Raw genomic sequence first — 17,397 nt, forward strand, 5'->3', positions numbered from 1 at the left:
TGTTTTGAGGTGAATTTTGTTTCTGCTATTTAGAAACTAAAATTTTTAAAAAATTCTACTTTGGACAAAGATGTTTGAGGAGGTGAGGGTCTTGCAGGTTGTTTCTTTAAATATGATTTTGTTTGTTCTGTCTGAGGAATGTATCCTTGATTACATACCTTGTGGACACAGTTCAGTTCTGAAGATCATCTTAATGGCAGCCCTCTGATGCTGGGCTTTCACACCTTTGTGTCTCTCTTTGGAGACACTGAGCTTTGCTCTCAGCAGTTTAAAAGCAGTTATTAAAGAAATTCTAGTTCCTGGAAAATGGCGATTTCCTAGGGAACCAGGAACTTGCCTCATTTCCTGAAGTATTTGCAGGCATCATGTTGGCCCAGAGAAGGAATATACTAACAGCTTGTCTGGCAGCCAGGGTGTTAGTTGATTTTGATCTTGGATAAAGGGAAGGAGTTACTGAAAGGTTTTTGGAGGAAAAAAAGGGAAGACTGTGGCTTCAGAGCCCTGGCAGTTGTGGCAGAAACATAGTTTATATATGGAATCTTAAAAAGATGTAGTAGGATAGTGGGGAAGAGATGAATAAGATGTCCAGGTTCCAGCTTGCTTGTTTATCAAGACTGGTCATGTCATCTTCTGTCCCTTTTTGTTTAACTTAGATTGCTTTAATGGTTTGAAGAGTGGGGGAGATTCTTCGTAAGGGCAGCAGCAATTCTGGGTCCCCCATGTAAGAAGAAACCGTTTGGTTCTCGTGCTCTGGTAGGGCATGGGAGTTGTTCCTTCTGCATGCGTTTGAAAGACAGTTGCAACTTCACACAGTGTGCTGTCAGTGGGTAAATTTATGGTTGCAGCTCTCCAGACCTCTGAATTCTGTTGAGATGTTTTCCCATTTTGGAGTTAGCCGAACTGAGTTTGTCAGGAATGACAAATGTATCTCCTCTGCTATGCAGTTTTGCTCTTAAACATACTTGGATGAAATACTGAGTAAGTGGGTCTTTACTTAATTCCTTGCTGTTTGTGCTGGTTTTGGCTGGGATAGAGTGAATTTTCTTCATAGGAGCTAGTATGGGGCTGTGTTTTGGATTTCTGCTGAAAACGGTGTTGGTAATACAGAGATGTTTTTGTCACTGCTGAGCAGTGCTTGCACAGTGTCAGGGCCTTTTCTGCTCCTCACCCACCCCACCAGCGGAGGGCTGGGGGTGCACAAGGAGCTGGGGGGGGACATGGCTGGGACAGCTGACCCCGACCAACCCAGGGGATGTCCCAGACTGTATGGCATCTGGCATCGTGCTCAGCATAGAGAGCTGGGGGATGCCCGGAGTGATGGCGTTTGTCTTCCCGAGTCACCCTACACGTGACGGAGCCCGGCTGTCCCAGAGGTGGCTGAGCACCTGCCTGCCGTGGGAAGGGGGGAATGAATTCCTTGTTTGGATCTGCTGTTGCTTTACCTGTTAAACTGTCTTTATCTCGACCCGTGAGGTTGTTCACTTCTACTCTTCCGATTTCGTCCCCCATCCCACCAAGGCGGGGAATTAGCGAGCGGCTGTTGGTGCTTAGTTGCTGGCTGGTGTTAAACCATGACACTATTGCTAAACGTTAATTAAAATCCAGTGTATGTAATTAGAGGAAGTTTTATACTAGGAAGACTTTCTAGTTCTTATTGAGTGCATGTAACAACTGTAAAAAGACACCTATGGACATGTACAATCAGAGTACAAATAATTAGTATCTTGATTCGTGAAAAAACATGTCAATTAAGGCTTTATTTGTGTGGTTTTACATGGATTCAATACGCTTTGGTCTCTGGAATCTTTTCCATTTAAATCTTACAGAAACTTTCTTTGTAATTTTGGTATTATGTGTGTATGTATTGTTGCGTTTATTAGATAACTGCCTTTGCCATTGTGGCCCCTTCACAGGATCTTGAAATCCCTCAGGCAGAGGGTAGACTGAGGTCCAGGTCTGCAGCACTGCGTAAGTGTGGCAATCATCTTCCTTAGGTACAGGAAGGAGAGTTGAGCTGTACTGGTGACTTGTCTAGTCTTTCTTGGTTTTGAATAAAAACTTGCTTTTGAATAAAGGGATTTTAAAATCTTATAATGAAGTAAAACCAGTATTACCAGCATTATGAAACAATCTTATGTCTGATAAGTAGAGATTATAACCATATGCTTTACAAAACTAGTGAAGTCTTGATGATGAGCATTTACCATGATAGGCTATTATATAGTCTCCATTAAGTAAAGGAATTAATTAAGAGAGCAAATTCATCAGTTGCAATGGTATATTCCTATTTTATAGAGAATGACATGCTGGGTTCAGCTCTGCAGAAGGACTTGGTGCAATGAAAAGGAGTTAATAAGTTAGACAAAGCCACAAAACCATGAAGTGGACCATGTAAACAATTTTCAAAACTGTTATATATTTGTTTGAAAATACATGAAATGTCTGTGTGTATTCCATTATCCTTGATAATGGAAATTTTCCTCAGTTGCCTTTCTTAGAGTCCATAATAACTTCAGGTAGCCAGTGTTCGTGAATACATAAGTCTTGCAGATTTTTGTCAAGCAAAGGGATTATGCCATTTTAATAAACTGCATCTTTCTGAGGAACGGTTAGTGCTGCGTGTGTTGATAATGATATGCATAAAAAATATGTATTTAGACATGTATGCATTTTGATTAGTTTTTCTTAGCATTATTACAGCTGAATTCAACAGTCAGAAAGTAGTTTCCCTCCAGAGCTCAAGATAATGAGCTAAGAGGAGGAGGAAGTGAGCTCCTGAAGTTGTTGGATGCGTCTCCATTGGCAGGTGGCTTCCAGCAGACCTTCTGCCGTGGGGTGTGCAGCTTCTTGCTCGCCTGAGCTAACAGGAGCTCGGAGAGCACTGGTGTGGTCAGTCACACTGTGTTGCTCTGGTGGCCGGTGTTAGCTGAGACTGGAGACAGAACGTTGAGTGATAAAATGAGAATGTTTTCCAGTCCTTTAAGTGCTGATATAAAGCAGAAGGGCAGACAGGATGCTTCCTAAATGGGTGCTTTCTGACAGTAACACCTTTTAACGCTGAATACTCACTTGGGCCTGATAATTACGTTAAAAACAGCTCTGTCACAACAACACAAATCATACCTGTGCGTGGTAATGAAAGAGAATGAAAAAATGTCTGTCTGTGCTTTCTTTAACTGATTTTTGTAGATCTCTACAAGTGATTCCCCTGCACACCTCTGCATATTATTGAAACCTTTGTGGAAAAAGGCAAATGTCACAGTGGGATTTAAATGTAAAAGCACACCCAAAGTTAGTTTTTCTTTTTCCATGGCGTTTGTAAAGTTTCAGTTTTGAGTTACCTGTTATGTTGGGGAGTTGGAAGAAGAAAACCCAACAGCAGAGGCCAATGGCAAACAAAAAGAGCAGTATCTGGAAAATGTTATCTGTTAGTCGAAAGAAAATCCTAAAGATCTGGTGTTGGTTAGCCTAGAAAGGGTAAGTTTGAAGGGAGACGATGGTCTCAGAGTAAAGTGCTGTTGCAGAGAGGAGAGGTGAACAGAACCACATGCAGTTCATTCAGATTGCATCAAGAAAGATTCAGATTATGCAGTAGGAAGTGTGTAAGAGTGAAAACTGTGAATGACTAGAATAAATTACATTGGAGGCTGTAGAATCTCTGTTAAGGAAGGTCTTTAAAGTAGGTGAGACACCTGTCAGGATTAGTGTAGATACAGCAGATCCTTCTTTAGAGTTGCTGAAAGACAGCATTGTGAACATTGGGACACTTACCCCGTAATTCTTATAAAGCAGTTTAATTTATAGAAAACAGTGCAACAGTCTCAAACTGTTGGTAGAAACACATTTGTTACCATCTTCGAGAAGGCTCCTTGGGTTCATAATGCAAACATCAAGGAAAATCTAGAGTTAGGAGGAATTGCAAGTGCCTCATGTTGTTTTTATGGAAGTCTGAAGTATCTTGCTGTAATCACAGTGTATGTGGGAGAGGGTAGGAGGGAGTGTAGGAGAGGGGGCAGGAAGAAAGTCACTGAAGAGAAATTTGTGTGTAGAATGAAATCTCTAGGTTACAGTCTGTGAAGTTGATTTCTGTAGCTCTTGGTGTCATGGTTTGACTGCACACTTGCACTGGAACACTGTTCTGTAATGTATAGTATCTGCAAGTATTACTTCAGAAGTGAAGGAACACCTTTCTGCATGGCATATATGAACATACGCTTATGTTGTGTAAGACTGTGCTGTTGGAGCTTAAAATTCTGAGAGGATGACTTTCTGTTTATTTTACAGATTTGCTTGCAATCAAATAGATGACCATGGGGGATATGAAGACCCCAGATTTTGATGACCTTCTTGCAGCCTTTGACATACCAGACATGGTTGATCCAAAAGCAGCTATTGAATCTGGACATGATGACCATGAAAGCCACATCAAACAAAATGCTCACGCAGATGAAGACTCTCACGCCCCGTCATCATCTGATGTTGGTGTGAGTGTCATTGTGAAAAACGTGCGTACTATTGATTCTTCTGAAGGAGTAGACAAGGATGGCCACCATTCCACAGGCAATGGCTTGCATAATGGCTTTCTAACGTCATCAGCTCTGGATAGCTACAGTAAAGATGAAGGGAAGTCACTTAAAGATGATGGGTCAGCTTCTGAGACGACACTGAAGGATTCAGCTTTCAACCAGTTTAGCCCAATATCAAGTGCTGAAGAATTTGATGACGATGAGAAAATTGAGGTAGATGACCCGCCGGATAAAGAGGAGATACGTGCAAATTTCAGAGCAAATGTCTTGGCAGGATCTGTATCTCAGCAGGAATATGACAAACTAAAGGCACTTGGAGGGGAGAACTTAATTAAATCTGGAATCCCAGTTTCAAGTAGTATAGATAAAAATAAAGTTGCTAAACGAGAGACAGAGACAAACTCCATGAATTTAAGTGTCTATGAGCCTTTTAAAGCTCGAAAAACAGAGGACAAATTGCTAAAAGACAATTCTGAGAAGCTTCTTGAAAACAGGGTACTTGATGGAAAACTGAGTACTGAAAAAAGCGAAACAAATCTTGCCAGCATTACACAGTCCAAAGCAAAGTCATCAGCAAAGCTTTCTTCATGCATTGCGGCAATTGCAGCACTGAGTGCTAAGAAGGCAGCTACGGATACCAGTAAAGATCTACAGTCTAATTCAGCAGAATCTTCTCCATTACCAAAAGACATGAGTGAAAGTCCCCGGGCTGTAGAAAAATCACCTGAATCTCAGAGTCTCATTGATGGTGCTAAAAAACCATCTATCAAACCACCTGATAGTCCCAGAAGTGTATCGAGCGAAAACAGTAGCAAAGGGTCTCCGTCTTCTCCTGCAGGGTCGACACCAGCAATTCCTAAAGTTCGCATAAAAACCATCAAGACTTCTTCCGGAGAGATCAAGAGAACTGTTACTAGAGTGTTGCCAGAAGTCGACTTGGACTCTGGTAAGAAGCCGGAGCAGACTGCTTCCATGGTGACTTCCATGACATCTCTCCTGTCCTCACCAACTTCTGCGGCTGTCCTTTCCTCTCCTCCCAGAGCTCCTCTCCAGTCCACCGTTGTCACCAACGCAGTTGGATCTGCAGAACTTGCGCCAAAGCAGGTCACTATCAAACCCGTGGCTACTGCCTTTCTCCCTGTTTCAGCGGTTAAAACAGCAGGTTCACAGGTTATTAATTTGAAGCTCGCTAACAATACTACAGTGAAAGCCACTGTAATATCTGCTGCTTCGGTGCAGAGTGCCAGCAGCGCCATCATCAAAGCTGCCAACGCCATACAACAGCAGACTGTTGTGGTGCCAGCATCGAGCCTTGCCAGTGCTAAACTCGTGCCAAAGACAGTCCATCTTGCCAACCTTAATCTTCTGCCTCAAGGTGCTCAAACCACCTCTGAACTCCGCCAAGTGCTAACGAAACCTCAGCAACAAATAAAGCAGGCAATAATTTCTGCAGCAGCCTCACAGCCTTCGAAAAAAGTGTCTCGAGTCCAGGTGGTGTCATCTCTACAAAGTTCTGTAGTGGAAGCATTCAATAAGGTGCTGAGCAGCGTCAATCCCGTACCAGTTTACATCCCAAACCTTAGTCCCCCTGCCAATGCCGGAATAACGTTGCCAACACGAGGTTACAAGTGTCTGGAGTGTGGCGACTCGTTTGCTCTCGAGAAGAGCCTGACCCAGCATTATGACAGGAGAAGCGTGCGAATTGAAGTGACGTGTAATCATTGCACAAAGAATTTAGTTTTCTACAATAAATGCAGCCTTCTTTCCCACGCTCGTGGACACAAGGAGAAGGGAGTTGTAATGCAGTGTTCACACCTGATTTTAAAACCAGTCCCAGCAGATCAAATGATAGCATCTCCTTCAAGCAATACTGCTGCGCCGGTGCTTCAGAGCCCCGCGGGAGCTGGCACGCATGCTGTGACGAAGATCCAGTCTGGCCTAACTGGGACAGTAATATCGGCCCCGGCAAGCACGCCCGTCATCCCAGCTATGCCGCTGGACGAAGACCCGTCGAAACTCTGTAGGCATAGTCTAAAGTGTCTGGAGTGTAATGAAGTTTTCCAAGATGAGACATCTCTTGCAACTCATTTCCAGCAGGCTGCAGACACAAGTGGACAAGTAGAGTATCATATGTTTAAATTCCAATGTTTCACCTATAAGCCTAGGAGACTTTGGATATGCGTTTACTTTCATTTAGCTGTTAATTACCTCAACCTCCGTGATTAAAAGCATAAACAAAAACAGCAAAAAAACCTTGCAAGCACTTACATAGTGAATGTCAACATTTTTAAAATAAGGGTTTTCTTAGAATTTTTTAGCCCAGAAGTCTGAAATTTACGCTATTTTTGCTAAAATTTAGCGTTAGCTTTTTTTACAGCTGAACATTATAATACTGAAATTAATAACGGTCTTTACTAAGAATTTTTAATGATTCTCTCTGTGCTTTGGAATTTGAATAGCCTATGGAATCCACTTAATTGGCACCCTCATTAACAGCCCGCCTATTCAATCTGAATGGTGGTTTTAAGTGATTCATTCTTGGTTTGTCTTCAGTTTTTATTAATTTCATACAGCACCATAAGTAAGCTAGGCGTTCCTCTTACCTGCAGGGACTCTAGGCAGTGAATAAATGGCACACTGATCCTGCTGGAAGGAGATGCATGCTGTTCTCTTCAGGTCTCTTTAACAAGTGCAAAGTGGTGCTCACTAGCATGCATTTCTGTGTGACCATTTGTTTATTTGTGTTGGTTTTCCTTTCCTCTTAGGGTTGCTAATGAGTTAAACTTACAAACCATTTTGAAATTCTTCACTAATGTATGTGGCCTAATCTGAAAGAAACACGTCATTCAATAAAAGTTAACATTAATCAGTGTGCGATGTATTTTATAATCTTATAAGAGTTAAGATAGTTAATTAAATGATACAGTTAGATTTCTGTTGGGGCGTGCCAATTAAAAGGGATTCTGGTGTGTTTCAAAGCATTCAGTTGAGCTTGGTGTTCCAGCTTCTTGCTATGTGGGAAGCTGAAAACCTGCAAACACACTCAGACTGATCAAGACAGGAATGCCCCAGGAATATTCCTGGGAGTCGCACAGCAGTGTACAGGATAAAGGTTTTTAAGTCCTGCAGTTAGGAAAAAGCCCACTAGTCACAGAAGGGCAGACAGGTTCGTGTCAGAATCTGCGAAACTTAAGACCTTTTTCTGTGGCCGTGAAGCAGCTGCTCCGCGCCCACCACTACAGATAGTAATGTGGAGAGATTTGAATGTGGAGATCATCCTGACGATGTGGATCACGTGGCTCTGCCTCAGATCCTACTTCGCTAACTGGCTAGCAGACCTAGGCTGAAATTGCCTGGATTCAGTGAAATACCATGTGAGTGAATTTGTTTGCAAGAAGATACTACAGACGTGTCTACCTGAAGTGAGTTTAAGCTTTTTGTCAGAAGTTAGCAGAACGTATTTCATCCTTAGATCTTGCTGCAGTTTTGAATGGTATCTAATGGCTGACCATGAGTGTATTCTGCACCAGCTCGTTACTTAATACTTGGTAATTGTTTTTAGCTAACTGCTTTGCCGGTGCTTATTGGTGTTAGATTTATCTTTTTTTCCGTAATAGGTCCATTAGGTATCATTTGGTATGCTAAGATCGAGTAGTCCTTGTGAAAACCCTGTTGTTCTTGGTACTATAAAATCAAGCAATTAAGAAGGCACCAAGATAAAGCAAGTGGATGAGAGACAGACAGATGTACTGAGAATAGGTTGGGAGGATGAGGTAAGGATAAAATGAGACAAGTGGAGAAGAACAAAGACAAAGTGATGTGCTCGCTTTCTGTGGGGGCCTTTTTTTGTATGGACGGATAAACTGAACAGATTTGTGGAAACTCCTTTTGCCCTTTCCTGCCACCTCTGTCTGGCACTTCTGCCCTGTTGCTGCCGAGTTTGTTCTCCCTGCATGTCCCATTAGATACTGGCTATGCTGGTGATTTACTATGGGGAAGCAACAGAGATACTCCTAGAATGTCAATATATAACTGCAGTTAGGTGGAAAGATCAGTGTGGGTACGCAGCTGCTGCTCCTCAGGGAGGAGAGCTGATGAGGAAAGTGCAGGAAGCAGCCGGCCTTGCCCGCTGCCAGTCAGTGTGTTCGTGTCTCTTGGTGGAAACTTGCTCTCTTAAGAGCTGATGTATGAACAAGGCCTTAATACCTGCTTTATTAGGCCATGGATTTCCAGGGTTTAAAAAAAAAAAAAAAACAAAACCAAAAAACAAAATCTTTTTGCTGCAAAGCACTGGAGGAGAAGAAGCTATTTTCATGTTCATTTTTAAAAAACAGTCTTAATAAGCATACTTTTAAATCTTTGTTGAAATATCCTCTTAAAAATTAATTAAATATTTTTCTTAGTCCTTTTCAAATATCGAGCAGCAGTTTTCAATTCTGTGCTGGTTTTTTTTCACATTGCATTTTATTGCATACTGCAGTGTTGCAGCTTTTCTGAAATGCCCGGCATAGAAACTGTTTAACTGAATAGTTGCTTTAGTGAGAGCAATACATCCTGTTTTCTTGATAAGTTATCTTTTTGTCCGTTTTTTTTTGTCCCAAGCATTGTTGCAAGGGTAGTGTTTTCTGAAGAAAGACTCTGTATAGGCATTTATTAATAAACATTTTGGTACTTTTTCATTATATGTTACCCCTTGAAAAGCTTGGATGAGAAATTCTCTGACTTCTGTTTTCCTTTTTAGTGGTCAGCACTGGCTTTTTGTTGTAAAACCTATTTTTATGGGAGGAAGAAGACAGGAAAGTTAGATGAAATTGATACTTTAACTTTGGAAGGAAGGAAGCAAGAATAAAAATAAACATTTGTTTTTTGCAAACAAATAGTAGGAAAAAAGTTATTATTTGCAGCTTACTATTCTTTCTAGTGCCCACCTAATTGCTCTTGAAATGGAAATTGTGTACTGTTCTGTGTTCTCAATGAGTCTAAGCAGTAACTAGCTGTTACTTCTTGTTCTTCTTAAACTCCTGTTATGAAGTTAGAATGTTTCTTTTAAAATAAAGAACAGAAAAAGAGCCCTAGCAATTAAAGATGTTCCCTATAAAGTTGTTAACCTTTCTGTAATATTTTACTTTCATTAATATTCCTGTTAAAGGGAAAGGGACCACTCACTGACAAGTTTCCTGGCTGAATGAAACCTTCATCTACTTACTGGGGGGGTGTGGGGGGGAAGTAGCAAACCTGTGCTTATTAATGTTAATATTTGTCTTATTTACAGATGTAAGTGTATAGCTCCCATGGAAACTACATAGCTCATTTCCCTTCATACTCATAGTTCTTGTGTATCTTTATTTTCCACCTCCACCATTTTTTCTTCTAACCCTTTTTTTTCTGAAACTTTGACTTTAAATGCAGGCAGGTGATGATTTTCACAAACTGTGTTTTATTTTGGTATGGGTTGGAATGAGAGAACTGGAAGTTAATACCACCTTAAGCCCAAAATAAAATGGTAAGCAAACACGCTGAATTTCAGAATTTCACAGTAGATTCTTCTTGTTCTACTGTAATCAGTTACAGTTAAACATTTTACTGTACTCATCAAAACAGCAAACCAGTGGTCTTAACAGACAGCATTATTAGCATTTTGAGTCAGCCTGGCATTACAGATGAATCTTGCAGGCTGCTTGTTGCAAACTGGGGGAGATGTGCTTACCTGGGGTTGGAATGTTGGAGAGCTCTTCGTGGCACGGCACCCCGGTTTGCCTTTGTAGGGCTGCAGATGAAAGGCTTCGGAAGGACTGTGAGAACTCCCTGTGTTTCTGTTACTGGAGTAGGAAGTTCTGTTGCTGTTTTCTTATGTAATCAAACAATACTCCAGAATCTCCAGTTTTATATGGCTGCTCATTAATACATAAGAGGCAAAAGATAGATTTTAGGGATGGTACTGAAGCCAAGTAAATGTAGCAAGCACATTTTAAGTAGAGTTACGGTTAGTCAGGATTTTGCCTTTAAGCCTGAGCTGAAGACAAAGTTAACATCCCAAACCAGTTCTGTGCAGTTTGGAGGCCCAGCCATAGCTGTGTGGTCAATTGAGGACAAATATTTGGCATTTCAAAGTGAATATTTGTATGTGTCTGAACACAGTTTCAGTCTTGCTGTGTCACAAAGGCTGCAGTCAGGGTGGTAGTTCAGAATCCCTGCAGACAGTTAACCCCAGGAAAGCCTTCCACGAGGGTAGCTAATGTGTCTGTGCTATCTACTGATATTTTAGGCTGGCAGTAGTGCTAATACTGAACCTGAATTTGAGTAACAGTAGGTTTTCTTTGCTTAACTTCCTCTATTTTAATGTTTTGCATTTTGCCATCTTGATGTCGTCAGGACATTTGGGAACTGTGTTTGGATGGAGACTGTGTTCAAACATATCAGGCCACCTTGTTCACAGAGTAAACATTAAAAGTGAACTGTATGAAAATACACCTCTTGCTTCTGTGTGTGTGACCACGAGATGTTTCATGTTAACATTTCTACCTAAAATTACTGTTTTGAAAAAAAGAAACAGAGTATTTGCATGCACCCTCAAAAAAGGCATTTAGATTAAGCTGGTTTGGAAAAAGAATGAAAATGGAATGTAAAACTACAAAAATATACTTGTTCTTAGAATATCAGTACTACTGTAAAAATGCTAAGGCAATTAAGAAGTTGCTTTAGACCTTGCTATTAAACAGTGTTCTATTAGAAAAAAAAATCCTTTTTTGCTGTGACTGTGAAGGCTTTTTCCTTCCATCATTGGAGTTAGTGTCTGTCTCCTGTTGATTAAATGGGAACAGGTTATTTTTTTACTGGCATAGTTGCTAATACTAGTAAGTCAGACTCCTGTGAAGGTTATTTGTAACACTGTACTATTTCTTCTACAATGGTAGCTTTGATTCTGCTATTATGTGATCTGGATCTTACTGTTTTTTAAAAGGAGAGTCACCTAAATTGGAAGAAGGAGAGACTTTTTGTGAAGCGCTTGTTTTTTACTAAGAAACTGTACCGCGAGGAAAGGGATTATTTATTAATTATTTATTTCATTATTTCTTATAGGTTAGTAAATAATTTGTAGTGCAGCTCTGGAGATCTTGTTTTGTTCTATATTCTTGCAAAATGTACACGTACTACATTTGCAAGGGATAACGTTTTTAAAAATATGCAAATCTCATGTTAAAAAAATACCCGTGTCATGAAGGAGTCTTGGTTTTGTTTTTAAATCTTCATAAGTCACTGGTGAGATTCGTAAGTCCCAAGTAATAAGAAATAATAATTTGAAAAGCCTTACAAAGCAAAGTCTTAAGAAGTTGAGTTAAAGTCCTGTTCTGCAAAGACTTGTATTTGTGCTTGACTTTGCGCCCATGAGTGTTTCTGTTGAAGTGGGTGAAGCAGCTCCCATGATGAAAGTTGAACACGCACAGCTCCGTACAGGAGCTGTCTGCTCGGAGGTTTTTAGAGATGTATGACTGTAACTGCTTTTGCAGGTTTGGCTCTTTGTGCCCTCCAGTGATGGAAAGCAACTGTGAGCAAAAGTGAAGCCTGTTTACAGCTGGGTTGTGTCATCTCAAAAATGGCACAAAGCACCCAAAGAATGTCAGTGTTTCTGATTTGGCATATAGTTTAGTAAGTTACCCCTGCATGTGGAAAGATTGCCCTGCAAAGAAAAGCTCTGTAAATATTTTACATATCCCTAGTTTTTACTCAGGTGCACAATATGTTGATACAATGCAGGTGTTCTGTTCTAGCCTCAGAAATATATTGAAATTATCCGTGCCCTTTCTGCCTGATAATACTCCATTTTATTGATATTATGGATATTACCATAGGAATTTATCAGGAGCAAGGATCAAAGAAAGTGAGGATAGTGTGTTTGGTGGGTTTGGGTTTTTCTACTTTATGTGGTGCACTGAATTAAAGCCATAAGGTTTGATTCTCGAGCTGTACTTAGGCCCCTTGCACTATCAAAGTAATCTTGTGAGGCACCTAAGTAAAATTTATACAAACCAACGTGCATCTCCCGTGGTCAGTGATACATGGAAGAGCTTTGTTGTGTCAGAATGGCCCAGAACACCAGTATGTCTGGTTGCCAGTATCTGCCAGCTCTGTCCTACAAGATTTGTCAGCAGGGCCTGCAGTTAGTACTTGCCTGCTCGTTTTGGTTCACATCACAGTCATAACATTTAACCTTTTATTTGATATATTACAGTGTTTGACACAAGACGTTTTGTATAGCTGAACCAAACCTTTTGTTTCATCTATTTTGGTTTATCGTTTAGAAGACATGCAATATCTGCCAGATGCTGCTTCCTAACCAGTGCAGTTTTGCATCACACCAGAGAATTCATCAGCATAAATCTCCATACACGTGTCCTGAATGTGGAGCAATCTGCAGATCTGTCCACTTCCAGACTCATGTCACTAAGAACTGCCTGCATTATACCCGAAGAGTTGGTTTTCGGTCAGTATAATGATTACTTTTGTTGTCAATTTATGTATAATTTATGCTTTTAAAAGTAATTTTCCATTTTCATAAGCATTGTTTGTAGAATACAGCTTCATGGGTTTAAGGTTGTCATGGCAACAATGCTATTAGTACTACAAATTTTGGAATAAATACCACATTAGGATTCTGCTTTGTTTTGGGCATCCACTTTTGTATGTTATTAAATCAAAATATTAGCTAGTCTCATCCAGCCATAAAATGTCAGACTCGGGACTTCACAGTTTATAAGGTCTAAAAAAAACTTTTGAATTCTGTCTGGTAGAACAGTCGTTTTCAGTATTTACTGCCAGAATTTACTGTTGAGATGCTGAGAGGCGTACCGCACCTTTCTGGTTGCTCTCTTTTCTGTGGGAAGTCAAGATTCCTCGGCTTTACATCACTTGAAAATTACCTTTCCCATTCAAACAGCCTGGTCTTTTGGTTCTTCTTTGTTACTCTTCAGCTTCCCTTTTATTCTTATGTTTCCCTGTAATGGCAACTCACTGAGAAAATGGGGATCAGAGGTATTTCATGGAAATGTTAAGTTTTGAAAGGCTTGAAAATTGTTTTGTCTTAGAATTTTACTCACACTGGATGGCAGGCAGCACAGCAAGAGATCAGAAGAGCAACCCATACAGCTGAGCTTTGCTCAGCACTCCTAAAACATTTCTGCTTCAGCCTGTCTGACTGGAGAAGGGTGATTTAAACTCTTACCGATAGGCAGCTTCTTCCCCCTTAGGTGCCACGAGTTCATTTATGAGGATGGCTGTGAAATCTTCCACTAAGGGAGGAAAGCATTTGTACTGCATCAAGCCAGCTGCTCTGGCAGTCTGTTTTCAGCTTGAATCCACAGCCTGACACAATTCCCAGCTCTTTGTGTTTCTTTAGGTTCTTTTTCATCCTTCTCTCCCAAGCAGTAGTCTGGCTCGTCCTGCATTTCTTCCATCTGCTACCTCCACTCTACTTCCCTCCCCTCTAGTCTGTGTCGCTTGGGTTTGGACACAGCATCATCTTCAGGGATTCCTGGCCTGCACCAGCAACACCAGAAGACTCATAAATCCTTCACTCTGAATCTAAACTAAAAACTTTTCAAGATGTATCATAAACATGTCACACTAAGTCAGAATTTCTGTATATGGTGAGACTCAACCAAAAATACCTGGGCAAAGAAAAGCAGTGTCTGGGAAAGTTAATCTCAGGCCCCTCAGCATCTCCTTATCCCTGTGGTGCATTGGCTTGAGGAACAGCATAACCTGTCTTGCCTTTCCACAGGACCTCTGTGAGGGAGGTCAGTTTGATTTCAGCAGTTTAGTCGAGTTGTCTGAACTAAATCAGCTGAAAATTTCAACCTTAAGTTTAACTACATCCTTCCAAGTTGGAAACAGGAAAACTGTTAGAGCAGTCTGAGACAGGAAGGCTTGCTCCTTAAGAACTGTTTTAATATACAACGGTGGATGCTGAGGATTATTTAGTTTGTCACATCACTGGGGAACAGAGTCCAGACAGGATGGGATGGGCAGGCGAGAAAAGTGTCCCAGCTTTCTTGAGGTGACACCGTCGGAGTAGATCTGATAATGAGGGGATCCTGCTTGGCACCGCTATGAACAAGTGTTGATCTCTGCATGAGCAGAGAACATCATACCAGACCCAGAAAAGACAAGGACCATTTATTTTAGAAAATGCTTTGGTAAGCAGAGACTAGATAGATACAAACTTGATTAATAGTATTAAGAATGTAAACTAAGTGCTCAGAATAGAAAGGATGACATCTCATAAAATTCAAAGGTGATAAATTTTAAAAGGAAAACAGGATTCTTGAAAGCAATGTAATTTTCTGCTTTATTGCTATCATCAGGGCATTAAAACAGTATCAAAAACGGTTTGACATTTATATGACAACAATAATAATACCGTGAAAGAAGCCGAAATTAACATTTTGGAAAGGTAGAGGCCTTCTGTGTTTAAATTGTAAAACTTACTGCAAAATACTGGTCAATAAGAAATGTGTTCATTTGACAGGTTATTTTGTGATTGCTTATTGCAGTATGTTCTTGGGCTGACTTGGTAGCATTTAGTACTGAAGGTGTATGGCACTGAAAGGGACTGTTGTGTCTAGAAATTCTTATGTACTAATATTCCATTTTTTAATCATTTCATTTTAGAATAGATGCGGAAAGGTCACAAATTTTCGACACAGCAGAAGTATGTTTTTGAAAAATATTTTCAGAATTCCAATCTGATAAATTGATCTGATTGTAGAGATTTGGTTTAGTTGTTCTGAGTTTAAATTACTCTTTTTTTTTTTTTTTTTTTTTTAAATCCAAGTGCTGATTTGATTACGTGCACAAAAAATCGTTACCAGTATGTCTTCATTAAATCTAAACAAGGGAAATGGTGACAACGTTTTCCTTACTGGTTTTCCATTTTGGTGGTAGGTTCTAAATTGCTGTGGCATACCTTATACAATCCACTGCATGTGATAAAAATGCATTTTGTAAAATCTCTTTACAAAGTTGCAGAGGACTTAAGCATTCTTTTTACAATCAGTAGAACATTCCTCTGTTGACCCTCCTATCTGTTTTGTTGTAATGCCATAAAAACATGTTCTGACTTCGTATCTCTTAGATTTTCAAATTAAATTTGGGAAATTTCTTTTTTCTTACTTTCTGATGCGCAAATCTCTGTTATGATTCTTACTGGGTTGTTTAAACTGACAGAATAACGTAGTTTTATTCCGTTGTATATATGTGTTTATCTCTCTCACTTGCTTGAAAATCAGTGTTGATTCCATTTCGTTCAGTACTGCTTTGGGCTAGGCTGAACTGACTCTTTTCCACTCTTTTTGCAGCTGCGTGCATTGCAATGTTGTATACTCTGATGTGGCGGCACTCAAGTCTCATATTCAAGGTTGTCACTGTGAAGTCTTTTACAAGTGTCCTATCTGTCCCATGGCATTTAAATCTGCTCCCAGCACACACTCCCATGCCTATACACAACACCCGGGTATCAAGATAGGCGAACCAAAGTAAGCAAAATAATCTTCTACTGCACTTGCCTGCGTTTTAATAACTTGTGAAATTGCATTCTGTCCTCTGCTTGTAACCTGAAAAGTCGCGTGCTGTGCCACCAGCAGTTCCTCGTCCTGGGGGTGACCTGTGGAGTTCATGCGATGTTTCCATGAGTTCAGCTGGCAGTTGATTTGGCAAAGATTAAATTTCCATGAACACAGCAATAGCAGTTCTTTAAACACTGCGCACTACAGGAGAGTAATACAGTAATTACAGGAGTGATTGGGACGGGCAGCTAGTTCTTTTTTAATCTGCTTAGCTCATCTGCATTTTTATGTGAATTAAGATAATGTGATTCCAGAAAGAACTGCAAAGACTCAGCAGGGCTTATGCAGTGATTTTCATAACATCTGGTTGAAAAGGTGGGAAAATGTGAAATTTCTTTTTTTTTTTTTTCTGTTACATGCTCACAGATGGTCACCTGGGTGAATTTGGGAAGTTGGTTCTTTGGGTGTCACCCGTTGGCAGGGGTCAGGGTGTGTACTTGTGAGAGCTGGTTTTACAAGTGGCAGTTGTCTCTGGGCTGACCTTGGGCCATTGTTGTGGGCTACAGCTGCCTGTGGTACCCTGTTCTGGTCAGGCGTCTGCTTGCTCCTCGGGCACTGTTCTTCCTGCAGGATCTGTGCTCCTCTTTCTGTCTGCTGGATTTTTCTTCATGAAAGCCGTAGGTTTTGGGAGTGGTGAGCTAGGTTTTTGCTTCCCTAAGCTGGTCGTGTCTCAAGCAGAGCAATTCCAGTGTGTTATTAAGTGAGACGTGCCAGCCTTGCCTCTCCAAATCAAAATAGATGCATCATAGAGCTGTTTATAGGCTTTTTTCCGATACGTAATCTCTTTTTTCTGGATTAATGCAGAACTGATTCCGTTCTGTGGCTGGGGAAGTTGTGCATAAACACAGGGTGCGATTAGGAACTTGGCTTCGGGGCTGAACGTTCCAGGCCTCCGCTGAAGCCAGTGAGAGCTGCAGGTGCCTGATGCCTTCTCGTTGCAGACCTTTTTCTTGTGCCGCCTTCCTCCTCTGCTGGTACCAGTGCAGAACTGAGAGTAAATACTCAAGTATTTAACTCCGTGTTGTTTCGCTGGAGTGCACAGAGAACACTAGGACTTTTTAACAACTTGCAGACTCAAGAAAATAGAAGGTAGATGAGAGAAACAAAATACCATGTAATGTAATAACCAGATTTCAGGCAAATTTGGTTTATCACTGTTTCTTCTAATTTACTAACAGGAGATTTATTCTTTAGGGTGTTTAAACTTACATTAAAGCAAAATGGCAACAAACTTACTATGTGTGATACCA

At 40.6% G+C, this 17,397-nt stretch overlaps 1 protein-coding gene across 13 annotated transcripts in view; it reads left to right on the forward strand.

The window, feature by feature from the left end:
• The window catches only part of LOC141918230 (zinc finger protein 532), a 48,962-nt gene that overhangs the window by 10,777 nt on the left and 20,788 nt on the right, over nucleotides 1-17,397 (forward strand). For 11 of the 13 annotated variants that reach the window (XM_074812443.1, XM_074812436.1, XM_074812447.1 and 8 more), the window contains 3 exons: nucleotides 4,285-6,644; nucleotides 12,827-13,008; nucleotides 15,881-16,057. In XM_074812443.1, coding sequence (XP_074668544.1) covers nucleotides 4,305-6,644; nucleotides 12,827-13,008; nucleotides 15,881-16,057 — 2,699 coding nt within the window. In that variant the 5' untranslated portion in view covers nucleotides 4,285-4,304. The remainder of the gene's footprint in view (nucleotides 1-4,284; nucleotides 6,645-12,826; nucleotides 13,009-15,880; nucleotides 16,058-17,397) is intronic. The other 2 variants (XM_074812445.1, XM_074812446.1) reach the window with 2 other exon arrangements.

The sequence above is a fragment of the Strix aluco genome, chromosome Z (genome assembly GCF_031877795.1).
Source record: "Strix aluco isolate bStrAlu1 chromosome Z, bStrAlu1.hap1, whole genome shotgun sequence".
Classification (NCBI taxonomy): Eukaryota; Metazoa; Chordata; class Aves; order Strigiformes; family Strigidae; genus Strix; species Strix aluco.